Consider the following 27,408-nt stretch of genomic DNA (forward strand, 5'->3'; position numbering starts at 1 on the left):
AGTCCAGATGGTCGCGTCTATGGGAATAATAGGGCGCTTTGGTGAGTTCCATCACGATCGAGAGATGTGGAGCGGCTAGAAATGTTTTTCACCGCAAATAGTATCGTCAAAGTCCCTGATGATGAAAACCATAACCGGGTGGGTTTAGAAAGGAAACGGGCTATTTTCTTGACAGAAGCAGGACTCAAGGTGTATGAAACCCTGAAAAATGTGCTTGTTCCTGTCATACCAAAGGACATGTCACTGACGGAGAACAGCACTACCTTCCCGAACCCCTAGAAATTGCTGAAAATTAAAATTTCAGAATACAAGATCAGTTACATGACGAGAGTATTAGTGAGTGCATTGTAGCTTTAAAAATGCTATCCATTCACTGTCATGACCGAGCATTGTGTGATCACTTTGCTTGTGCGATGAAAAATGAAACAATCAGAAGAAAGCTGTTGACAACTCCTAACTTGACTTTTGATTTCGCTTGTCAGACAGCTATGTCAATGGACATGGCCGGCCAATACTCCCGAGAATTTCGTGATATTTCCAGTCCTCAGACAACCGAGGTGAATCGCCTGCAGGTTAAAAGTAAAAGGCAGTTGGGCCCCAGCAACTGGCCAAGGTAACAGTGCATTGAAGTCGTGCTATCGGTGTCTGGGACAACAGATTGCTGAAAGTTGTCCTTATGTGAAGGCAGAGTGTTTCTTTTGCAAGAAAACTGGGCATCTTGCAAAGGCATGCCGACTGAAGAGTAAACCAAATTTCAATGCTATAAGTAGAAATCGCCAACACTACATAGCATTGGAGAAGCAACAGGATGAGGAGGTTCTGAAGATACATGTCACCAGGAGCACAAGGGTGTCTAACAGAGATTCATGAAGTATCCAAGTAGATGTTGCAGGAACCAAGATACACTTAGAAATCGGTATTGGTGCATCCGTGAGCGTAGTACTAGAATCGCTATACCTCGGCAAGTTTTGTGATTTTTCTACTGGAGAAATCGAAGATAGAGCTGTGAGACTACTCAGGAGAGCAAATCCCTGTTGTAGGACGTATCACCATACCGGTGAAATACAAGGATCAGTTTCAGAGCTTGCCTCTCTTAGTAGTGGCAGGAGACACTGTCTTGATAGGTAGAAATTGGTTGGGATCACTGAAGCTAGATTGGAATTAGATTTTTCATGTGGAAACAAAATTTGCGTCGTAAGATGATGTCATCAAGCAGTATCCAAAGGTTTTCCGCAAAACAGGCAGTCCGATCGAACACTTCAAGGTGAGTGTCAGAGTGCAGAAGGACGCAAAACCAGTTTACTGCAAGTCACGTCCCGTACCATACACACTCAAGGAGAAAGTTGAGCAAAAGACTAGAGACTGAGAACATTATCTCTAAGCTAGATCTAAGTAATTGGGCTACACCCATTGTAGTTGTACCTAAGTCAGATAGTAATGCTGATGCTATGTCTAGGTTGCCATCCCCATCACAAGTTACACCCAATAGGGAAGAAGTGTTCTAATTTTCATACATTGATGAACTGCCAGTCACAGCTGAAGAGATTGGTAGAGCAACCAAATGTGACCCAGTTATGTCAAAGGTGTATGATTACATAGCAAATGGCTGGCCAAACCAGATATTAGAGAAAGTTATTCATCCGTACTTCGTTCGTAGGAATTAATTATCAGTGGATAAAGATTGTATCATGTGGGGTGTAAGAGTGGTTATCCCAAATAAGTTCAGGTCCAAATTGTTAGGAGATCTTCTTGACTAGCACCTGTGAATGTGCTTGACCAAGAGTTTTGCACGCAGTTTTGGATAAAGATATAGAGTACATCGTTAGTCAGAGTACAACATGTCAATCGGTAAGCTAGAAACCACTATCTGTACCATTACAGCCATCAAGATGGCCTCCCAGGGTGTGGCAAAGGTTACATGTAGATTTTGCTGAGCTAGAAGGACAGCAATTGTTCATTGTGATTGATAGTCATTCGACTTGAGTAGAGATGTTTCCGATGCGGAAAATAACAAGTAAAACAATAGACAATTTGCGAAGATTGTTTTCTTCATATGGCCTCCCAGAGAGATTGTGTATGATAATGAGCTGCAATTTTGTTGAGAAGAATTTGCACAGTTCATGAGCAAAAACGATGTGAAACATACCAAGGTTCCACCGAGCACCCTGCTTCAAATGGTGCAGCAGAGCGCACAGTACTCGTGCCCTCATCAAACAAATGTTGGATCTAAATCTAAGAAACAACAGTTGTTGTTGGACCACAACTTGGCAAATTTTCTAATTACTTATCGTAATATTCCTCATACAACTACTGTTGGAACACCAGCAGAGATGTTTCTCAAACCACAGCAATGAACCAGGTTCTCGTTGTTAAAGCCAAACCTGGCACAGTCATTAGATGAGAAACAATTAAGACAGAAAGAGAATCTTTCAGAAAATTGCTTAAATTGCAGAAAAAATACGGAAAAGTGGTGTTGAATGTCCCGCGCTAAGTCTCAGTTACATTTTGCCAGGTGTTGTCCCCTTTTTGGAAGAGTTATCAGGGTTATTTAAATTGTGTGATGAGAAAGGGGAGAACGTTTGTGCCCCTGTTGTACTTCAGAGTCTGTGAGAGACGGAGGGAACGGCAGCAGAAAGAGGAAACAACTTCTCTAAAACTGATCTCAACTCATTGCCAAGGCTGGGGATAGATAACCTCACCGCCTTCTTAGGAAGTTAATCCGTTTATTCACTTTTTTATTTGAGCTTCGTTTGGAATTAGAGTTTTTTCATTTTTGTTGTATGTTTAACGACAGCGTTGAAGAGGGAAAGGGAAACTTGAAGCAACTTCTGTCAAAGCTGCAACGAGACTTGAAAGAATTAAAAAAATTTTAATGAACTTTTCTCAAAAAATGAATGTTAAAAACACTTTTTCCCCCTCTAAATTTCAATTATGATTTTGGAAGCTACAGAAAAAAAAATCGAATTTCCCCTCATCTAAACAAGTTTCAACAAGGTCGTGAAGTCCAAATGCTTTTAAAGAGGTTCTGAAATGCTTAAAACATTTTAAAATTGAAATTTCCAAATATTTGATTTTGAATGATTGACTGAAGTGAGCAGCTTTACGCAAACATGCGACCACGATGCTGAGGAGGGGGAGGGTGGGGAGGATTTGTCGGAGTTACATATGACTTTTTAATTCACTTAAAAAAAAATGTCATTAAGACGTATAGGAAGAGAACCAAAACAGGGGACAAACTGAAGGAGACTAAAGCAAACAAGTTTTAGGGCCCCGGTGAAACAAAAATGAGATTTTTTAAAAAAAGAACATTTCAGAAAGTTGTGTAAAGCCGGAAAAAAATATGGGGAAGTGATGTTGAATGTCCTGCGGTAAGTTCCAGTTGTGCCCTTTTTGAAAGAGTTTATCTGGGTTATTTTGTCTGTCATTCTATAGTCCTATAAAGTCCCAGCGCAAACGAGCCAAAGGTGGGCAGCGGAAATGTTACAAGGACACCCTCAAAGCCTCCCTGATAAAGTGCGACATCCCCACCGACACCTGGAAGTCCCTGGCCAAAGACCGCCCTAAGTGGAGGAAGTGCATCCGGGAGGGCGCTGAGCTCCTCGAATATCGTCGCCAAGAGCATGCAGAAATCAAGCGCAGACAGCGGAAGGAGCGTGCGGCAAACCAGACTCTCCAACCACCCTTTCCTTCAACCACTGTCTGTCCCATCTGTGACAGAGGCTGTGGTTCTCGTATTGGACTGTACAGTCACCTAAGAACTCATGCTAAGAGTGGAAGCAAGTCTTCCTCGATTCCGAGGGACTGCCTATGATGATGATGATGATGAAAGTCCCAGGAATAATGTAAATATAGATTTCCTCTTAAACATTAAGTGGAGTGTTAATAGAAACATGAGTTATGTAATGGTGTATAAAAATTGCAGGAAGCTACTTTAGAAGAAACTACTATTTATTTATTGAGAAAGAGATAGAAAATACTTTGATTAAACTGATAATGTACAATTTTGATTTGGTATAAATGTTTAAAATAGGAGATTAAAAATTGAGAGTACAATGAAGTTTGTTTGCCACTATTTAATTGGGAAATAACTAAAACAATTCAACACTTTTCGTGATAACAGCAGGGATTAATATTGTGGAGAATGTTTGAGAGAAAAACATTAGAAGCCAAATTCGTAAATTAACATCTTTACATCAACATATTAGTAAACATTTCCAAGTCAGTCTGATTGGTTCTCCTGTCCAGGAAGAAAAATGAGTGTTTGTTTATTTCTGTTAAATCATAGCTTTTTCTGTTTTTTGTTTTTAATTCGGGGGTGCAAATTGTGTATGTGTTTTTCTGCACTTGTGAATAAGTGCTGCATTTCTGACATGTTACACGGGGGGGTGTGCTGGTTCAAGAAGACAACATTTATTAATGGAAGTGATTGAAGTTGGAAATACGGATACCCGTTTTTGTTCAATTTTTAATGCTGTTAACTAAACAATTACAACACTTTGGGGCCAAAATTGCGCCCCTCTATAAGCTCCATTACCACCTCTAAGAGGCAGGATTGGAGTGGAGAGGCCTTACTAGGGCAGACGGATGGGCCGACCTATCCGAAATTGCCCCCGGGTCGGAAGCAGCGGGAACGGGTCACCACACTGCCCATTTTCCCACCGCGTCGGGCATGTGGCAATCCCTTACCGACCGGCGGCGACCAGCTTTCTGACCCCCGCGGGAAATTGCCCGCGGGAAATTGCCCCGTGTGGAATTACCTCGTGGGAGTGGCGCCGCCAGTCGGTACCACTGACGGATGTCCCCAGCGGGGAGCTGTCTGTGGTTGGGCGGCTCATCCGCCCTTAAAGGGGAAGTTGCGCTGCCGGCGACTCCATTTTATTTTTTATTGTCGGCCGACTGCCAGGTCAGGCCGGCAGTTATGTCCACGGGTTCAGCCGGGCCACTAACAGACTGCCTGGCACCTCCACTTGGGTGCCGAAACACTCCCTGGTGACCCAGTGGACCTAACTTAAAAACTTTGCAGAGTTTGCAATGGCCCTCCCCTTTAACTGAAGGGGAGGGACGTTGTGATGCGTCAGCCTGGCGCTGATGACTGGTCGAGAAGGTGACCCGCTGCAAGGGCGCAGCTGGCATGTCATGCGCCCTGACACAAAAAAAAAACAAGCGCTGAATTTCGATCGGATCGCCGCCCTGTAGATTGGGGCAAAGAAAAGCTTAAAGAAATGGTAAGTGTGCCCCGTTTGGGGCGGAGAGCAATTTCGGCCCCACTTTATATTTGTTGGTTGTCTGGTTGCATTGTGATTAATATTCTAATCATTTATGTGGACGTAGAGCATGTCAGCGCTGTAAGAAAGCCACTGCTCCTGCTGCTTGTGCAGACATTGTTATAATGACATGAGTGATGGGCTAATACGTTGAAAACTTGAAAATTAATACAAATTGCACGAATAGATATACCTCTTTCAGCTCACCTTGAGATTTTGGATTGTTTCTTAGGTGGTCCCTCGTATCGAGGCTGACCCATTTCTACGCCAAAAAGGGATGAGTTCACAGGTGTTTCAATGATGGACCTAATATCCCAGATTCTGAACTAAATATTGAAAGGTGGAAGATGTCTGTGCGTGGATTTTTTAAACGTGAGGTGGCCGTTGCACACCAGCCACCACACGGGCTTGACAGAGCTAGGTCTTGGTCCAGTAGCAAGGATTAACCAAGACGACTGGAGACCAGCTCTGCTGCACGGACCTAGTGCGCACACATATCGCAGTGTGGGCTGGCCCGTGCTGCCCCTGGGCCCTCACCTCTTCTGGGCCCCAAACTCACGCCTCTCCTGGGCCCCGATCACATCCCTCTACAATCTCTCGCCGCTCCTTCGCCCTGACCCCGCCGCTCCTGATGTACCTGCCCACGCTCCAATCACCAACCTGGATTATGGTGACGTCCAATCCAGTCGCCCTCTTCACTGTTGTCGCCCTCCTACACCAGCTCACGCTGCTCCCTGGAGTGGTACAACGCCACGCTCGCTGCTCCTTTAAGGCCCCGACCTGCCACTGGTGTTTCCTTGCAAGTCGGGGCATAACCGAGTAACTGAGTTATGGCTCTGAAGTTGTTGTGCATTATTATCATCATCATCAAAGGTAGTCCCTCGGAATCGAGGAAGACTTGCTTCCACTCTTAAAATGAGTCCTTAGGTGGCTGCACAGTCCAATACGGGAATTACAGTCTCTGTCACAGGTGGGACAGATAGTCGTTGAGGGTAAGGGAGGGTGGAACTGGTTTGCCGCACGCTCTTTCCGCTGCCTGCGCTTGATTTCTGCATGCTCTTGGCGATGAGACTTGAGCTGCTCAGTGCCCTCCCGGATGCACTTCCTCCACTTAGGGCGGTCTTTGGCCAGGGACTCCCAGGTGTCAGTGGCGATGTTGCACTTTATCAGGGAAACATAGAGTCATAGAAAATAGGTGCAGGAATAGGCCATTCGGCCCTTCGAGCCAGCACCACCATTCAATATGATCATGGTTGATCATGCAACTTCAGTACCCCATTCCTGCTTTCTCTCCATACCCCTTGATCCCTTTAGCCGTAAGGGCCACATCTAACTCCCTTTTGAATATATCTAACGAATTGGCCTCAACAACTTTCTGTGGTAGGGAATTCCATATTTTCACAATTCTCTGAGTGGAGAAGTTTCTCCTCATCTCGGTCCTAAATGGCTTACCCCTTATCCTTAGACTGTGATCCCTGGTTTTGGGCTTCCCCAACATCGGGAACATTCTTCCTGCATCTAACCTGTCCAATCCCGTCAGAATTTTATATGTTTCTATGAGATTCCCTCTCATTCTTCTAAATTCCAGTGAATATAAGCCTAGTCGATCCAGTCTTACTTCATATGTCAGTGCTGCCATCCCAGGAATCAGCCTGGTGAACCTTCGCTGCACTCCTTCCTGCAAGAATGTCCTTCCTCAGATTAGGAGACCAAAACTGCACACAATATTCAAGGTGTGGCCTCACCAAGGCCCTGTAAGACCTCCCTGCTACTATACTCAAATCCTCTCTCTATGAAGGTCAACATGCCATTTTCCTTCTTCACCGCCTGCTGTACCTGTATGCCAACTTTCAATGACTAATGTACCATGACACCCAGGTCTCGTTGCACCTCCCCTTTTCCTAATCTGTCACCATTCAGATAATATTCTGCCTTCCTGTTTTTGCCACCAAAGTGGATAACCTCACATTTATCTACATTATACTGCATCTGCCATGCATTTGCCCACTTACTTAACCTGTCCAAGTCACCCTGCAGCCTCTTAGCATCCTCCTCACAGCTCACACTGCCACCCAGCTTAGTGTCATCTGCTATTACATTCAATTTCTTCATCTAAATCATTAATGTATATTGTAAATAGCTGGGGTCCCAGCACTGAACCTTGCGGTACCCCACTAATCACTGCCTGCCATTCTGAAAAGGACCTGTTTATTCCTACTCTTTGCTTCCTATCTGCCAACCAGTTCTCTATCCACGCCAATGGATAGAGAGACTTTGAGGGTGTCCTTGTAACGTTTCCTCTGCCCACCTTTGGCTTGTTTGCCGTGAAGGAGTTCCGAGTAGAGCGCTTGTTTTGGGAGTCTCGTGTCTGGCGTGCGAACAATGTGGCCTGCCCAGTGGAGCTGATCAAGTGTGGTCAGTGCTTCGATGCTGGGGATGTTGGCCTGGTCGAGGACACTAATGTTGGTGCGTCTTTCCTCCCAGGGGATTTGTAGGATCTTGCGCAGATATCAACTTCTCCAGCGACTTGAGGTGTCTACTGTACATGGTTCATGTCTCTGGACCATACAGGATGGTGGGTATTACTACAGCCCTGTAGACCATGAGTTTGATGGCAGATTTGAGGGCTTGGTCTTCGAGCACTCTTTTCCTCAGGTGGCCGGAGGCTGCACTGGCGCACTGGAGGTGGTGTTGATTGCTGATTGTTGATTATTATGCAATTCTTTTATATCCCAGTCATTTCTGACAAGTAATTTTTGATTAAATACAATTGGTACATGATAAACTAAAGTCTTTCAATTAATTCTACAATAAACAAACTTGCAGAATGGGCATGTAATTGACATGAATTTCAATATGGATAAGTGTGAGGTGATGCATTTTGGTAGGAGGAATAAGGAGGCCACCTACTCCTTGAATATGAGTCCAAATGGGGTCAAGGTGCAAAGCTATCTGGGATATAGATTCTCAAATCATTAGAAGTAGCAACACAAGTTTAAAAAGCCATAAAAGTGTAAATAAAGCACTGGGGCTCATTTCTAGAGGAATAGAATTCAAATGCAGTGAAGTTCTGTTAAACATGTACAGAACCTGTCTGATTGTCTCATGATTTGACAGTGGGGTGGCAATATGGCTGCACTGTTCATAGGCTTTTAAGTGGTTGCTGTTGTTGTTGTAAAAGTTGTTGTTGTTTTAAAATTTGCTCACGGATGAAAAGGTCGCGCTCAAAGGAGTTCGTGACCCGCTCAGGAGAAAAAGAAATTAGGGGGAACATTGTCCTCACCTACTTCTCCGACCTTCCCCATGCTGCTCCCGGTCCCCGATCTTCTGATGATCGTCGGCCCCAGATCCTGGTGTGAGCTTCCTCCCATGCTTCTGTGGCCATTTCCCAGCACCCCCCTCCCCCAAACCTTGTGATCCCTCCCTCCCTACTCTGTGCAGCCTAGTGCCGCAGACCTACCGTCCACTGCCAGCCAGCCTCTCAATCTGGCCGGCTGCAGGCAGGAAACCGAGGCCTCGCACGCAAATCAGGCCCTCTTGGGTTTCCTGATCGCCTCGGATAATCAAAAGAAATACAAGCAATTTATGATAGCATTAAATGCACAATAATTTCTTAATTATTAGCTTGCACTAACCTATCCTGTTAAATCCCTTAGAATGGTTAAAATTGCCTATCCCCTAAGTGATTAAAAGGTACTCACACCAGATCATGGTCAGCAATTGTAAGACTTAACCCCCTGATTGCCAGTTCTCCAGACTGCCTCAGCCTCCCTATCTCACGTGTTCCAGCCAATTTTATATTGTTTTTCTGGATGTCTGCCCAACGTGTACATCATTTGTCTAAGTTTAAAAAAAGGAATATTCTAAAACGAATTGTCCTCTTAACTCCTGGACAGTACATAACTTCCTTTATCTCCTGGGCAGTCTGTTTTTTTTTAAACAGTTCTCCGAGCTGTGAGGACAAAGGAAACCTCTCCTCGATGAATTCCCTTATCTCCTGGGGAATCTTTTTGCACAATTCCCAGAAGAATGTTTCTCAGCTGTGAGGTGTTAAACTCATGAGAAAGTCTTTTAACTTCGCACAGTATTCTGGGTCATTTAAAAAAAAATGGTCAAGTCATGTTTTCAGCCATCTTGGAGCAGTTTGCAAGCACAATTGTTCGAAAAATGAGACGAAAAAAATGCTGTAGTCTTACAGTCTCCCTGAATGTTGCCGGCCACCTGACAGTGTAACACATTTCGAGTCGACATGTTCTCCCATGTTGAGTGCCACCACTCTCCCATAAGTCCAATCAGTCCCTTCTGATCAGGAGTTACCCTGTACTGCCCAATTTCTAGACATTTGGTAGGATGACTCCAGGGTTGAGGGGCGGAGTGGGGGTGGGGGGGGTGTAATGAAAGCCATGGATTATGAACTGGAAATGAGCTCCCCACGTGGCACCGCATGGTGCTTTTCCGCTCTCCTGATCACTGGACTGTTAGTTAGACAAGGTTAGAGCTGCTTTATTTTACAATCCATAAATGAACAAACAGTATAACGATTATATCAAATTCGAGCTTCATAAAGCTCCTTGTAACGTAGAAGAAAAAAACATATTTATATTTACACAGCCTCATTCACATCCTTAGGCCATTGAAATCACAACCAAAGAAGTACTTTTGAAGTGTAGTCACTGTAACTTGTATTTATATAGCGCCTTTAATGTAGTAAAACATCCCAAGGCACTTCACAGGGGTATTATAAGACAAAAAATTTGACACTGAGCCCCATAAGGAGAAATTAGGGCAGGTGACCAAAAACTTGGTCAAAGAGGCAGGTTTTAAGGAACGCTTTGAAGGAGGAAAGAGAGGTAGAGAGGTGGAGAGGTTAGACAGGGAGTTCCAGAGCTTGGGGCCTAGCCAACAGAAGGCACGGCCACCAATGGTTGAGCGATTATAATCAGGGTGCTAAAGAGGGCAAAATTAGAGGAACGCAGATATCTCGGGGGTTGTGGGGCAGGAGGAGATTACGGAGATAGGGAGGAGCGAGGCCATGGAGGGATTTGAAAACAAGGATGAGAATTTTGAAATTGAGGCGTTGGTTAACCAGGAGCTAATATAGGTCAGCGAGCACAGGGGTGATGGGTGAATGGGACTTGGTGTGAGTTAGGACACGGGCAGCCGAGTTTTGGATGCCCTCAAGTTTACGTAGGATATAATGTGGGATGCCAGTCAGGAGTGTGATGGAATAGTCAAGTCTAGAGGTAACAAAGGCATGGATGAGAGATTCAACAGCGGATGAGCTGAGGCAAGGGCGGAGATGGGCGATGTTACGGAGGTGGAAATAGGCGGTTTTAGTTATGCCGTGGATATGTGGTCGAAAGCTAATTTCAGGGTCAAATATGACACCAAGGTTGCGAATAGTGTGGTTCAGCCTCAGACAGATGTTAGGGAGAGCGATGGAGTCAGTGGCTAGGAAACAGAGTTTGTGGCGGAGACCAAAGACAATGGCTTCAGTCTTCACAATATTGGAGAAAATTTCTGCTCATCCAGAACTGGATGTCGGACAAATAGTCTGACAATTTAGAGACCGTAGAGGGGTCGAGAGAAGTGGTAGTGAGGTAGAGCTGGGTGTTATCAGCGTACACGTGGAAACTGACGCTATGTTTTCGAATTATGTCGTCAAGGGGCAACATGTAGATGAGAATTAGGAGGGGATCAAGGATATCAGAGGTAATAATGCGGGGATGGGAAGAGAAGCCGTTGCAGGTGATTCTCTGTCTACGATTAGATAGATAAGAATGAAACCAGGCGAGTGCAATCCCACCCAGCTGGACGATGGTGGAGAGACATTGGAGGAGGATAGAGTGGTCAAAGGCTGCAGATAAGTCAAGAAGGATGAGGAGGGATAGCTTATCTTTGTCACGGTCACAAAGGATGTCATTTGTGACTTTGATGAAGCCGTTTCGGCATTGTGGCGGGGTGGAACCAATTGGAGGGATTCAAACATGGAGTTGAGAAAAAGATAGGCACAGATTTGACAGGCAACAAGTTCAAGGACTTTGGAGAGGAAAGGGAGGTTGAAGATGGGGCGGAGGGGTCAAGGTTTGTTTTTTTTGGAGAGAGGGGTGATGACGGCAGATTTGAGGCAGAGAGGGACAGTACCTGAGGAGAGAGAACTGATAACAATGTCAGCTAACATGGGAGTCAGAAAAGGAAGTTGGGTGGTCAGCAGTTTGGTGGGAATAGGGTCAAGGGAGCAGGAAGTGGGTCTCATGGATAAGATGAGCTTAGCGAGGTCGTGAGGGAAGATCGGAGAGAAACTGGAGAAAGATGTGAGTTCAGGACTAGAGCAGGGGGAACCTTAGAGGAAGTTTGGCCCGATGGGGTAGGGGAAGCAAGGTAAGTGGCAGAGGCAGCTGAACAGATGTCCGGGGTTTATCTCTACATTCCGGAATGATTCAGGAGTAGTGTGCAATTTTAGCAGGCCCGATCATGTTTTATGTGGTCCAGCCAGATCTGGCAGTGAATGGCTCAAGCAGTTGTCTGCCATATCCATTCAAGTCTGCATCCCTTGGACTTAAGGGAGCGAAGATCAGGTTGAGTGAGAGTAATTGTTTTAATAGGATGAATGTTGGCCAGGGCACCGGCAAGAACTCCCTGGTTCTCTTCGAAGTAATGCCATGGGATCTTTTATGTTCTGCTGAGAGGAAAGATGGGGCCTTGGTTGATCATCTGATCTGAAAGATGGCACCTCCAACAGTGCAGCGCTCCCTCAGTACTGCACTGGTGTGTCAGTGTCGATTATGTGCCTGTCTCTGGAGTGCCATCACCCTGTGACACAGACACGAGAGGGTTACCACTGAGCCACGATGGATAGAAAATAACCAATCATGGTCAGGATAAATATCCCACTCACTCTAAGATTATTGGTAAAAAAAAATCAGAGGGCGATGAGGAGAAATTTATTCTTGCAGCAAGTTTTTATGATCCATTTTCTATATTACAACAGTGACTACACTTCAAAAGGACTTCATGGGCTGTAAAGTGCTTTGGGCAGACCTGAGGTCGTGTAAGGCACTATATAAATGCAAGTCTTTCTGTTGTTTATTTTTGGAATGCACTGCCTGAAAGGGTGGTGGAAGCTGATTCACCAGCAATGTTTGTAAATGGAATTGGATAAATACTTGAAAAATAATAAAATGCCAGGCTATGGGGAAATCGCAGGGCAGTGGGGCTAAATGGATAGCTGTTTCAAAGAGGCACAGGCACAATAGGCTAAATGGCTTCCTTCTGTGCTGTATGGTTCTATGAATATAACCTTTTAAGCCACTAATTTCACAGAAACAGACCAGCTCCATGTTAAGGAGGACATGAACTCACTTACTAGAACCTTCCAAAAAAGGACTGCCCCAGACCAAGTCCTCCTTTGGACTTTTCATTTTCCAGCTTGACCTATGGCCACTGCCCAGGTCTCTTCTTCAAGGCTTGGCCATCTGAGCTGCCAATTAAACTGCCTGCCAGCCTCCACGGTGTGGGTGCCAGCCAAACAACCTCTCGCTGAGTATGCTTCAGTTCAGCTGCTCCCATGTCATATGAATGTCAACTGGAAATCAGAATGTGATATTGATTCCCCTGTTGTTCCAGACCCGTCGGATAATAGTATCAATGACTAGCTCATTAACATAGCGATTCTCTCTTTGTCCCAATGACCCAACCTTTTTTCCACTGTTAAGAAAGGATACTGGACCTTTGGGAATTAGCCTTAGAATCTGATATCTGACTTAATATCAAAAACATATTGCAACTTAAGCCAAAGATCCCTTCTGGGCTAAATAGATAAAAATCCTTAAATGGAACAGTATTCTTTGTTAACCTGTTTATGGGATGTGAGTGTCGCTGGCAAGGCCAGGATTTATTGCTCATCTCTAGTTGCTCTGAAATGGTAGTGGTGGGCCTTCTCCTTGAACTGCTGACGTCATTGTGGTGGGATGATGCACCACACTGGTGTTTGGTAGGGAATTCCAGTATATTGACCTACCATTGGTGTTTGGTAGGGAATTCCAGGATATTGACCGGCCACTGGTGTTTGGTAGGGAATTCCAGGATATTGATCTGCCATTGGTGTTTGGTAGGCAATTCCAGGATATTGACCTGCCATTGGTGTTTGGTAGGGAATTCCAGGATATTGACCTGCCATTGGTGTTTGGTAGGGAATTCCAGGATATTGACCTGCCATTGGTGTTTGGTAGGGAATTCCAGGATATTGACCTGCCATTGGTGTTTGATAGGGAATTCCAGGATATTGACCTACCATTGGTGTTTGGTAGGGAATTCCAGGATATTGACCTGCCATTGGTGTTTGGTAGGCAATTCCAGGATATTGACCTGCCATTGGTGTTTGGTAGGGAATTCCAGGATATTGACCTACCATTGGTGTTTGGTAGGCAATTCCAGGATATTGACCTGCCATTGGTGTTTGGTAGGGAATTCCAGGATATTGACCGGCCACTGGTGTTTGGTAGGGAATTCCAGGATATTGACCTACCTTTGGTGTTTGGTAGGGAATTCCAGGATATTGACCTGCCATTGGTGTTTGGTAGGGAATTCCAGGATATTGACCTACCATTGGTGTTTGGTAGGGAATTCCAGGATATTGACCGGCCACTGGTGTTTGGTAGGGAATTCCAGGATATTGACCTACCATTGGTGTTTGGTAGGGAATTCCAGGATATTGACCTACCATTGGTGTTTGGTAGGGAATTCCAGGATATTGATTTAGCATTGATGCAGTGTCAGCTGTGGCTCAGTTGGCAGCACTCTCGCCTCTGGGTCAGAAGGTTGTGGCTTCCGGAGACGTGAGCACTGGAATCTAGGCTGACACTACAGTGCAGTACTGAGAGAGTGCAGCACTGTTGGAGCTGCCGTTTTTCAGATGAGACGTTAAACCGAGGCACCACCTGCTCTCTCAGGTGGATGTAAAAGATCCTATGGCATTATTTTGAAGAGAAGGGGGGGGCTGAAATTACCCCTTTCTATAAGGCCTCTGGCCGCCTGAAAGCAGCGGTCACGTGGTGGTGCACCATGGCCGCCAATCACGGTGGACTGGCCAACGCTCGTGGCATTGCCCTCATGGGTTTTCCCAGCGGTGAGGATATCCGCCACTCTCCCTGCACTTGCCCCCCATTCCTGCAGCTGCGTCGTTAACAACGCCATCAGATCGCGCACCGCCTCGGACCCACCCCAGAAGCAAAATTCAGCTCAAATCGTCTTCTGGCCGCCTGTCGGTGCCAACGACAGGTTTTTGGGTCGGTACACACTGCTTGCTCAAGACTGCCAGCGGCATTTAAAAGCGAGTTGCATCTAGCAGCATTCTTGTCGGGGAGATTTTATTGGACTTTTTCAAACATTGTACATTGCCTTGTTGACAGCAGGATTGAGTTACAGTGGGCCAGGATCTTCAACCTGCACAACAGAGAGCCGTGATTCTGGAGGCTATGCTTGCGGAGGAGAACTAAATGGGCTCAATGCTGGCAGCAGAACGTCTCCTGCACATTGTGCATGGCAGGGAGGCTTGCAGGAGAAGGCAGGGCTGGCTCCAGAGGCAGCAGGCAAGGAACGTAGCACACATGACTGCCCAACATGCAGAAGGCCATGGAGATGGCAACAGACCTCAACCCAGAGAGGTGCAGCAGGAAAGACCTCAGGAAGGACTTGCCGTCAGGAGGAGTGTCCGGTACGCTGACCCCCCCCCCCCCCCCCCCGCACCACATAGTGGGCCAGATGGACAGGGAGAAGCAGTTTGAGTGGCAGACCAGATTTGTGGTGATTGCGGGCTTCCCCAGGGTTCAGGGCACCATAGACTGCACCTACGTCACATTGAGGGAACCACACAACAATCCCGAGATCTTCAGAAACCGCGAGGGATTCCACTCCCTCAATGTCCAGCTGGTGTGCGACCACCATCGCAAAATCACGGCAGCCACGATGCTGTCATCCTGTGCCAGACCGGTGTGCCCGACGTGCTTGCTGGCCCAAACCAAGATTGCGACTGGCTCCCCTTCGCCCCATTTCCCCTCCCCCCCCCCCCCCCCCTCCGCACCCCCACAGGACTGCTAGGCAGCAGGCCTACAATGATTCTCATTCAGCCACCAGGTGCATCATTGAGCAGACCATCGGAATCCTTAAGCAGAGGTTCCGTTGCCTGGACTGCTCTGCTGGAGTGTTGCAGTTCTCGCCTGAGCGGGTCTCCCTTGCTTCACAACCTGGCAATCATGAGGGCACAACCGTTGCAGGACGAGGCAGCAGTAGCACCTGAGGAGGAGGACCAGGAGGAGGAGGTGCAGGAGCATGACGCGCAGGAGAAGGACAAGGCACAGGACACGGGTCAGCAGCCACACAGGAGGCAGAGTTACCATCCAGACCCTGCAAGGGAAGTCCTAAACCATCTCATTGCTGCTCGTTTCCAATGAATTCATGCGCGCCCTTCATCTGTGCATCTCCATGGACAAACCAATGAGTCCTTTCACACATCATTCCCCACAGTGAAATGAGAGACCTGGACAGATATTGAAACACAAAATAAAGATTTTTTATTACACCAGAAATAAATGAGGGCAAAACATACACATTATCAGTTTTCACCCTTTTGCATTTCCTTATAAGCCCTCTTACGCATACCTATTCTGGAACTACGCCGCAGTGTCTCCCCTGTGGTTGCATCATGGCTCTGGGAATGATGCTGTGTTCCAGATGTAGAAGCTAAAGATGACCTTCTTGGATGCCCTCAACCAGCTCTGGCCCTGGAAGGGCCTGCTGCAGACTGGGCCGCATCCTCCTCAGTGTGTTCAGTCGGCCTTGACTCGGGCGATTCCATGGTTGGCAGCAACGGTAGAGTGGCAGGTCTCGGCTCAGGACTGCTGTGAGCCTGAGAGACCACATCAGGATCCTGATCCTGGTCCGAGGAGCCTGCGACACTCCCCCGGGGCAGCACCTCACCATCGCCAGCAATCGGTGGTGTGGCGCGACACCGGAAGGCCCCCATGGACCGCGGTGGACCCAGCAGTGATGACAACAGTCAGATCTCGCATGGCATCCAGCTGAGACTGCATGAGAGCAGAGACGACAGCAGTCAGACTCTCCATGGCCTGTTGCCCAGAGTGCATGAGAGCATTCTGAGCTTCCAGGGCTGTGGCCATCCTCTCCAAAGCAGCACCGATACGCTCGTTCTCTCGCACCTGTGCTGTAATGGCAGCTGCCACCTCACCCATGACACGCGACATCACAGCTGGATCCACACTGTCTCTGGGAGTCCACCATGGTCTGCACACTGGCAATGATGGGCTCCATGGTGTGTGCAGCGCTGTCCACAATGCGGGAGGTGGACTACACCATGCTCCTGACCATTTGTGACAGACTCTCGGGCACCCTTGCCATTGCCCCCAACATCTGGGAATGCTTGGTCTCCACCCTTCTTTCATAAGCCCCAACATTGATGGCCTCGTCTGAGTCCTCTGCAGCAGAACTTGCGTGCGACCTCGCTCCCCGGAGAGATGGCACCCGAGGTTGCCTTGGCCCTTCCCCATGCTGCAGCCCACTAGGCCCCGGTGCATCACCCAGTACAGACCCCTCTGTTAAATCTAACTGTCCCAACCGCCTACTCCCAGTATCTGAGCTGGTGCGTGCGAGTGTAGGAAGCAGTGACTCAGTGCTGGCAGCAGTACCCCCTCTTCATCGCCTCATTGGACATGCCGGCAATATCCTGACTATGGCTCCCACTCACATCAAGGATCTCGGTCTCTCTCTGGCTCACACTCAGGGTCTCATCTGCAATCATAAATGGCACAAGGGGTCCCGTGAGGGTGAGGTAGGGCATTGCACCATGCAGCCAGCAACTTCCACACAATCATAAGCAATTGCCTGTTAGGTGCTGGCACTTTCAGTGAGAGATGGCATCAAAGGAAGGCCTTCACTTACCGATGCTGCCCCCAGCGGGATCCAAATGACCAGCGGCCACAGGGAAGGCAACATGTGGGCTCACTAGCCACTGCACCCTCTCTTCGATATCAGTCAGCTGCTGGATATTGGTCTCACCCCACCATAGAAACATATAAATAGGTGCAGGAGTAGGCCATTCGGCCCTTTGAGCCTGCACCACCATTGATCATGCAACTTCAGTACCCTATTCCTGCTTTCTCTCCATACCCCTTGATCCCTTTAGCCGTAAGGGCTACATCTAACTCCCTTTTGAATATATCTAACGAACTGGCCTCAACAACTTTCTGAGATAGAGAGTTCCACAGGTTCACAATTCTCTGAGTGAAGAAGTTTCTCCTCATCTCGGTCCTAAATGGCTTACCCCTTATCCTTAGTGACCCCTGGTTGTGGACTTCCCCAACATCGGGAACATTCTTCCTGCATCTAACCTGTCCAGTCCCGTCAGAATTTTATGTTTTTATGAGATCCCCTCTCATTCTTCTAAATTCCAGTGAATATAAGCCAAGTCAATCCAGTCTTTCTTCATATGTCAGTCCTGCCATCCCGGGAATCAGTCTGGTGAACCTTCGCTGCACTCTCTCAAAAGCAAACACGTCCTTCCTCAGATTAGGAGACCAAAACTGCACACAAAACTCAAGGTGTGGTCTCACCAAGGCCCTGTACAACTGCAGTAAGACCTCCCTGCTCCTATACTCAAATCTCCTCACTATGAAGGCCAGCATGCCATTTGCTTTCTTTACTGCCTGCTGTACCTGCATGCCAACTTTCAATGACTGATATACCATGACACCCGGTCTCATTGCACCTCCCCTTTTACTAATCTGTCACCATTCAGATAATAATCTGCATTCCTGTTTTTGCCACCAAAGTAAATAACCTCACATTTATCCAAATTATACTGCATCTGCCATTCATTTACCCATTCACCTCACCTATCCAAGTCCCCCTGCAGCCTCCTAGCATCCTCCTCGCAGCTCACACTGCCACCCAGCTTAGTGTCATCTGCAAACTTGAAGATATTACATTCAATTCCTTCGTCTAAGTCATTACTGTATTTTGTAAATAGCTGGCGTTCCAGCACTGAACCCTGCGGCACCCCACTAGTCACTGCCTGCCATTCTGAAAAGGACCCATTTATTCCCACTCTTTGCTTCCTGTTTGCCAACCAGTCAATACATTATCCCCAATACCATGTGCCTTAATTTTGCACACTAATCTCCTGTGTGGGACCTTGTCAAAAGCCTTTTGAAAGTCCAAACACATCACATCCACTGGTTCTAGCTTATCCACTCTACTAGCTACATCCTCAAAAAACTCTAGAAGATTTGTCAAGCATGATTTTCCTTTCATAAATCCATGCTGACTTGGACCGATCCAGTCACTGCTTTCCAAATGCACTGCTATTACATCTTTAATAATTGATTCCAGCATTTTTCCCACCACCGATGTCAGGCTAACCGGTCTATAATTCCCTGTTTTCTCTCTCCCTCCGTTTTTAAAAAGTGGGGTTATATTAGCTACCTTCCAATCCATAGGAACTGAACCAGAGTCCATGGAATGTTGTAAAATGACCACCAATGCATCTACTATTTCTATGGCCACTTGCTTAAGTACTCTGGGATGCAGACTACCAGGCCCTGGGGATTTATCGGCCTTAAGTCCCTTCAATTTCCCTAACGCCATTTCCTGACTAATAAGGATTTCCCTCAGTTCCCCCTTCTCGCTAGACCTTCGGTCCCCTAGTATTTTCAGGAGGTTATTCGTGCCTTCCTTAGTGAAGACAGAACCAAAGTATTTGTTCAATTTTTCTGCCATTTCCTTGTTCCCCATTATGAATTCACCTGATTCTGACTGCAAGAGACCTATATTAGTCTTCACTAATCTTTTTCTCTTCACATATCTATAGAAGCTTTTGCAGTCAGTTTTTATGTTCCCTGCAAGCTCACTCTCACACTCTGTTTTCCCCCTCCTAATTAAACCCTTAGTCCTCCTCTGCTAAATTCTAAATTTCTCCCAGTCCTCAGGTTTGCTGCTTTTTCTGGCCAATTTATATGCCTCTTCCTTGGATTTAACACTTTCCCTAATTTCCCTTGATAGCCACAGTTAAGCCACCTTCCCTTTTTATTCCTACGCCGTACAGGGATGTACAATTGTTGTAGTTTATCCATGTGATCTTTAAATGTCTGCCATTGCCTATCCACCGTCAACCCTTTAAGTATCATTCTCCAGTCTATCCTAGCCAATTCAGGTCTCATACCTTAAGTTACCTTTCCTTAAGTTCAGGACCCTAGTCTCTGAATTAACTGTGTCACTCTCCATCTTAATGAAGAATTCTACCATATTGTGGTCACTCTTCCCCAAGAGGCCTCGCACAACAAGATTGCTAATTAATCCTCTCTCGTTACACAAGACCCAATCTAGGATGGCCTGCTCTCTATTGGTTCCTCGACATATTGGTCTAGAAAACCATTCCTTATACACTCCAGGAAATTCTCCTCCACAGTATTGGTACCATTTTGGTTAGCCCAATCAATATATAGATAAAGGTCACCCACAATAACTGCTGTACCTTTATTGGACACGTCCCTAATTTCCTGTATGATGCCATCCCCAACCTCCCTACTACTGTTTGGTGGTCTGTACACAACTTCCACTAACATTTTCTGCCCTTTGGTGTTTCGCAGCTCTACCCATATAGATTCCACATCATCCAAGCTAATGTCCTTCCTTACTATTGCGTTAATCTTTTCTTTAACCAGTAACGCTACCCCATCTTCTTTTCCTTCCTGAATATTGAATACCCATGGATGTTGAGTTCCCAGCCTTGGTCGCCCTGGAGCCATTTCTCCATAATCCCAATTACATCATATCCGTTAATAGCTATCTGCGCAGTCAATTCATCCACCTTATTACGAGTGCTCCTCGCATTGAGACTCAGAGCCTTCAGGCATTTTTTTTAACAAATTTTTTTAACCAGTCCTCTGTTGCTCCAAACGGTTGTGAGATATCTTGGCCTGCAAAGCAAATAAGGCTTCTGAGTCGCAGTGTCATGAAGCCTCGGCAATGAACGCAAGTATGGGTCCATTACGTGCAGGTGTAACTCTGAAAGGAAACCTCCATTGCAGGAACGCACACACATATATATATATATACAGGCCTCAGCAATTAAATGGTGCTTCAGTGACAATATAGTGAAGGTGGGAAATAAGAGAAAGTGAAGGAGAGGCTCACAGATGGAAGGTGAGGAGTTGGCGGAACTTGTACTCACTTTCATCAGTCGAATGATGTCATTCAGCCTTTTGCGGCATTGGGTGGTGGTGCGGTCATGAATGGAGGTCCCCCGAGACCTCCACAGTGATCTCTCTCCAGGCATTCACAAAGATGGTGCGAGTGGGTCTGGATAAGGAAGGCGCCTCCTTCCCTCCACAGCTTGGATCATGGTCTCAAGTTCCACATCTAAGAAGCAGCTGGCCCTCCTTAGACCTTCGGCATTAGCCATTCCTTCACAAGCAACAGAGACATACTCAGTGCTCAGGGCTGAGCTGTAAAACCTGCCCTTTAAGAAGGCCAGGGAGCAGCTGCCTTGTTACGAGCGAATCGGCAACAGCTGAATTTCGCGGCCCGATTGGCCACTCCGCACCCACACCGTTGCAAACAGCCCATTGCCGCCACCAATACCACTCCTTTCTTTGAGTAAAAATGCTGAATTTCCCTCTAATGGCTGCTGCATCCATTGAGGTGGTAAAGCACGGCAAAAAAGAGGTAGGTGTGCCCCGTTTCGGGCGGTGGGCAATTTTGGCCCCGGGAGTTATCTCCAGTGTGCTGACCAATAATTACCCCCCCCCCCCACTCATCACAAAAACAGATTATCTGGTCATTCTCACATTGCTGTCTGTGGGAGTTTGCTGTGTGCAAATTGACTGTTGTGTTTCCTGCATTACTACAGTGACTACACTCAAAAGTACTTCATTGTTTGTAAAGCTCTTTGGGACATCCTGAAGTCGTGAAGGTGCTATATAAATGCAAGTCTTTCTTTCTTATTAGGGAGGGAATTCCAGGATATTGGCTGCATTGTTTAAGGAACTGTGATATCCACCCAAATCAGGATGGTCGGTGACTTAGAAGGGAACTTGGAGGTAATTGTGTTCTCTCAACATCGCTGCTCTTGCCCTTCTTGGTGGTGGAGGCCACGGGGGAGGGAGCTGCTGTCAAAATAACCTTTGTGAGCTGCATTAATATGTTAGTATTAAGAGATGATCTCTATATTCTCTTACTCAAGCCTATATAAAGACATTGCTAACAATGGTCAGGAGAAGTCTGGGAGCAGCTGTTTTGTGAAGTTTATCATCGTAAAGTACTGTCCAGTGACATTGTGAATGAGGAGAGCTGCACACAATGGATTGTTCCTATCCCTGATGTCACACGTGAGGGAAATTCCACTTAACATGTCTGCCAGCAGGCCATCTCGAACCAGAAATTCCAATGCACGAAACAGAAAAACGAGGGGGTGCATGGAAGATCTTGGTAAGTGCACACAGTTACCGTCATACTTCAAACTCATCAAGGGTTCTTCGACAGCACCTCCCAAACCCGCAACCTCTACCAGCTAGAAGGCGAAGGGCAGCAGACATGTGGAAATGCCACCACCTCCAAGCTCCCTCCCAAGTTACACACCATCCTGACATGGTCATATATCGCTGCTGGGTCAAAATCCTGGAACTCCCTACCTAGCATCATTGTGAGAGTACCTTCTTCACATGGACTGCAACAGTTCAAGAAGGCGGCTCACCCTCACAAGGGCAACTAGGCATGGGCAGATTATCTGGTCATTCTCACATTGCAACGAACAGGGTAGATAAAGGGGAACCAGTGGATGTGGTGTATTTGGACTTCCAGAAGGCATTTGACAAGGTGCCACAAAAAAGGTTACTGCACAAGATAAAAATTCACGGGGTTAGGGGTAATATATTAGCATGGATAGAGGATTGGCTAACTAACAGAGAACAGAGAGTCAGGATAAATGGTTCATTCTCGGGTTGGCAACCAGTGGGGTGCTGCAAGGATCAGTGCTGGGACCCCAATTATTTACAATCTATATTAACGACTTGGAAGAAGGGACTGAGTGTAATGTAGCCAAGTTTGCTGATGATACAAAGATCAAAGATGGGAGGAAAAGCAATGTGTGAGGAGAACACAAAAAATCTGCAAAAGGACAAAGACAGGCTAAGTGAGTGGGAAAAAATTTGGCAGATGGAGTATAATGTTGGAAAGTGTGAGGTCATGCACTTTGGCAGAAAACAAATCAAACAGCAAGTTATTATTTAAATGGAGAAAGATTGCAAAGTGCCGCAGTACAGCACGACCTGGGGGTACTTGTGCATGAAACACAAAAGGATAGTATGCAGGTACAGCAAGTGATCAGGAAGGCCAGTGGTATCTTGGCCTTTATTGCAAAGGAGATGGAGTATAAAAGCAGGGAAGTCTTGCTACAGCTATATAAGGTATTGGTGAGGCCATATCTGGAATACTGCATGCAGTTTTGGTTTCCATATTTACAAAAGGATATACTTGCTTTGGAGGCAGTTCAGAGAAGGTTCACTAGGTTGATTCGGGTTGGCTTATGAGGAAAGGTTGAGTAGGTTGGGCCTCTACTCATTAGAATTCAGAAGAATGAGAGGTGATCTTATCGAAACGTATAAGATTATGAAGGGGTTTCACAAGGTGGATGCAGAGAGGATGTTTCCACTGATGGGGGAGACTAGAACTAGAGGGCATGATCTTAGAATAAGGGGCCGTCCATTTAAAACACAGATGAGGAGAAATTTCTTCTCTCAGGGGGTTGTAAATCTGTGGAATTTGCTGCCTCAGAGAGTTGTGGAAGCTGGGACATTGAATAAATTTAAGACAGAAATAGACAGTTTCTTAAACGATAAGGAGATAAGGGGTTAGGGAGAGCGGGCGGGGAAGTGGAGCTGTGTCCATGATCAGATCAACCATGATCTTATTGAATGGCGGAGCAGGCTCAAGGGGCTGTATGGCCTACTCCTGTTCCTATTTCTTATGTTCTTATGTTCTTATGGTTGAAGGCACGGCCGGCAATGGTGGAGCGATGAAAATCAGGGATGTGCAGAACCCAGAATTGGAAGAGCGCAGAGATCTTGGGTGACTGTGGGGCTGGAGGAGATTACAGAGATGGGGAGGGGCGAGGCCATGGAGGGATTTGAAAACAAGGATGAGTATATTAAAATCGAGGCCTATCGTCCACCAGACTAGATTTCCCGTTTAATATGAGTGTGATGAGTATGAATAAAAAGAGTTGTAACGTATGCACCTGTGAGTATGCCCGCAGGTTCGTAGAGCTGTTGTCCACCGGTACGCTCGTGGCCTTCCGCGAGAGGTGGGCGCCGGAGCGACTGGAGTGCATCATCAGCCTCGGCAAACAAATTTTAATTTGATTTTATATGTTTAAAGTTTAATTTGTTTTATTGCCGGGTTTTAGTGCCCTCTCCCCTTTTAGCCAGGGAGCATTTGTATCATTTGTAGTTTAGTACCCAAAAAACCACAAAACTCCCCCCGCCCCAAAATAAAACCCAAAAAACAAAAAAGGGTACTTGAAAACTGTTTGGAGTGTCCCCCCACACCCCCCCAACCCTACCCCGCTTTAATAAGGGGGCACTTGATTTAATTGTTTTTGTTTTGCAACAAAAGAGTTGTAGAGCTGTTGTCCACAGGTACGCGCGTGGCCTTCCGTGAAAGGTGGGTACCGGAAGGACTGGAGTGCATCATCACCCCCGGCATCCAAATTTTAATTTGATCCAAGTTTACTGTTAAAAGGTTGATTTGTTTCATTTGTCGGTTTTAGTGCCTCCCTTTAATCAGGGGGCACTTGATTATTGTTTGCAACAAAATAGTTGTAGAGCTGTTGAGTTGGGAGTGGCTTAGCCAGTCACGTGAAGTTCATAAGACTCAATAAAACCCCAGCCAGTTGGGGTCAGAGGATCCACAATGAGCCAGGTGGTTGTGAGCCTGGTGGATGAACTGGTAATGTGTAATGTGATCATTAAACCTTTGCTAATAAACCAACTAGTTTTTAATAGCGATGTGTCGCTATGAATTCTTAAGCAAAAAACCCTTGAAGCAAATACTTTGTAAGGGTGATCACCATGATTAAAGGAGTCAATAGAATTTTTTTCTAATCTTCCCACAGATTGGGCCTTCGTCATCGTCATCCTGCTGGCGAGCCTCAACAGCTGCTGCAACCCCTGGATCTACATGTTCTTCACCGGCCGCCTGTTCCAGGACCTGGTCCAGCGTTTCCTCTGCTGCTCCTCGAGGCTCAGCAAGGCCGAGCAGCCCAGCGGTGAGCTGACCTGCAACAAGAAGAGCAATTCCTCCACCTTCGCCGTCAGCCTCAGGAGCTCGGGCAGCCAGAAGAGCCTCTCGGTCCACCAGCTGCATGAGCAATGAAGCAAATGGCGGCCGACGCTGTGCTGGGCGGGTCGCCCCGCCAAGATCTTTCTCCCTGTTTCTTGTGCCCTTATGCGTTTTGTAAAATGCTGTGCCAACTGTAAGCGATAAGTTATAACTCCTCTCAAATGGCCTTTACTGCACTGATGAACCTTGACCTTATAGCAGCTGGCTTCTGTTGGATGTGACATTCTTACCACTAGCAGTGGGGCAGCTAACAGTGGAGACTAAATAAAGAGCGGAATAAAATGGGGCTACGGCTCCGGCTCCTGACTGGTATCCACTGACCCCTGGTGGCCATTGGACGTGGATAGAGTAAGTCACGCCTGGGGTCAAATAGCCTGCTGGGCTGACACACCAGAGTCGGTTATACAAGGCCCAGCTCGCCAGAGCGGATGTCCAAGCTCGCACCCCATTTTTGGGGGGGTGGGGGAGGGGAGGGTGGGGGGCGGTGGGGAGAGGTGGGCCTACATTCTGCGACCAGGAAATATAACAGCATTGTTTAGAGGTCATGCTGATGGCCAGCACAGGCCTGATAAAGGCTCTAAATATTATTTAAGTCGGTCCCTCTCTGTGTCACGGTGTCTTGTCACCATCTCCTCGTCTGCAGTTTGAAACGAGCACTGGCATGTAAGTGTAGGCCTTTTAAAGGTATCACTTTTTAAAATTTTGCTAGGCAATTTTTTTGTGTTGTTTACGATATTGCTTCATCAAGTATTTATTTTAATGCGTTCATTATTTTGTTGCAGCTGAGGCCTGATTTTTTGCATTACAAGATGCTTTGCAAACATCTTGCTTCCAGCTGCTTGCGGGTTGGGAATTCCTCATGGATTGCAATAGTGCCCCTAGATTTGGGGTAGGGAGAGCAGTTCTTGAGGGGGACCTTAATGAAACTTTGTTTCAGGTTGTTACGGATCCCAGTGACTTGCAATGGCTTCTTGCTAACCCAACCCATCTGGTCACCTGGAGCGGTGATGGTGGTGTCTGCGTTTTCCAGTGTCTGATTAGCCCTGTAATTCACAGAGCTGGGGATTAATTCATTCATTCTTTCACATTGCATCGGATACAATAGCTGGTGGTGGACATGGAGGGAGAAGGTGAAGCTGTATTAGAGAGAGAAATACTGGCAGCGATTCACCCAAGTCAAGAGTCAACAGGTGCATTCAGAGTCAAGAGTAGCTAAAGAAATCAAAGGTGAGGATTTGGTTCTCAGACTATTCGGAAGAGCCCTTTTGGCAGGCCCACTGGTGAAAAGGGGGAACAAAACCCGAGTGCTTGACTATCGAACAAGCCAAGTATGAATCTGAAGGCTTCTGAAGCTATACTTGTCAAGAAATTTACACGCCACTTATCTAAGAGAATGCCACGACCATCTCATCAGTGAGCACCTGGGTATCATGAAGAATATACTATGGCTCCACCAACAAGGCTGAGTATGAGAAAAGATGCCATTGGTTATGTAAAGTCCTGAAATATTTGCCAGATATCACAATGGACTCCAACAGAGCCAATGTTTGCTTTAAGGCCGACAGATTCATGGGAATATTTGAAGGGTGAACTTTGTTGAACCTGTTCCCTGCTCCAAGAATAGCAAATAGCATTGGTACTTATTGACTTCTTTTCCAAGTTGATGAAGATATTGGCCCAGAAATCCCAGTGGGCGATCGAGGGAAAAACTTTAAAAAAGATGTACACCTACTTGTTCCTGCTGCGCCCACGCAAGTTCCCGGTCCTGAGGCCTCCACTGACTGTGCATCGCAGCACGTGCACGTCAGGACATGCGCAGGGCTGGAGCTGCAGTCACATGGCTCTGGGCAGCCAATCAGGTAAAGTATGTTCTCATTCATAATAATGGGAACTCCGTAAGTTGGAGTTCCCATTATTATGAATGAGAAACCACCCCTCCCAAACACCCAAAACACTAATAAAAAATAGAAAAAGTACACCACATATTTTTATTAATTTAAATTAAAATTATTAATGCATTAAAAAAATATATTTTCCTAATTTTTTAAAAAGTTTTTTTAATTATGGTTTAAAATAAACTTACCATAGTGGGGAGGGTTTTTAACAAAAAAATGTGTTTTTATAATTTTATTTTAAAATGTTTTTGTGTATTTTAAAAGTCTCACGCCTGTAAAAGTAGGCTATGCACCTGCTTTTATCAGGCGCAAGAGTTTTCAGGACATTTGCTGGGCAAGCTATGGGTAAATACCGCAATCTTGCCCTGGCAAATGTCCTGGCTGCCGAGATGCGTTGGATCTATCAAGCTCCAGCTTGACAGATTGGAAAAGCCAGTTTTCAGCGCATGCGCATTGTGTGCTGAAAACCGGCTTTTGCGATGCCTTCCTGGGTCCGTACACACACCGTACAGATCCGGGAGGCCGGGATTTCTGGCCCATTCTGAAGTAGTTGGTGAGGAATTTTTCTGTGCTGTCCAAGTAGGGTACACTGTTTACAAGTGCAGTCTCTGAAGAAAGAACATCCAGACTGAGAAAAACCGAATGTACACTCTTCCCCCTTACGGTAGCTGGCTCATCCCCCGTCCGGTTCCGTGCCCCTGCAACACTATCTGTTACTGTACAGGGTGGCCAGAGTCCCATCATCCTCCGCAGTTTACAGGCTGTTGGCTGCAGTTGGTCATTTTAAACATGGCATCTTCCCATTCTCTCTGCCACATGTCTCTGTGGTTGGTTTTGCA

General features: G+C 46.4%; 1 protein-coding gene across 1 annotated transcript in view; it reads left to right on the plus strand.

Moving 5' to 3' along the window:
* oxtra (oxytocin receptor a) overlaps window positions 1–24,707 on the plus strand; it is a 47,974-nt gene extending 23,267 nt beyond the window's left edge. Inside the window, exon 2 of the mRNA XM_070894816.1 lies at window positions 24,448–24,707. Coding sequence (XP_070750917.1) covers window positions 24,448–24,707 — 260 coding nt within the window. The remainder of the gene's footprint in view (window positions 1–24,447) is intronic.
* The last annotated feature ends 2,701 nt before the right edge of the window (window positions 24,708–27,408 follow it).

This window comes from Pristiophorus japonicus, chromosome 12 (assembly GCF_044704955.1).
Source record: "Pristiophorus japonicus isolate sPriJap1 chromosome 12, sPriJap1.hap1, whole genome shotgun sequence".
Taxonomy (NCBI): Eukaryota; Metazoa; Chordata; class Chondrichthyes; family Pristiophoridae; genus Pristiophorus; species Pristiophorus japonicus.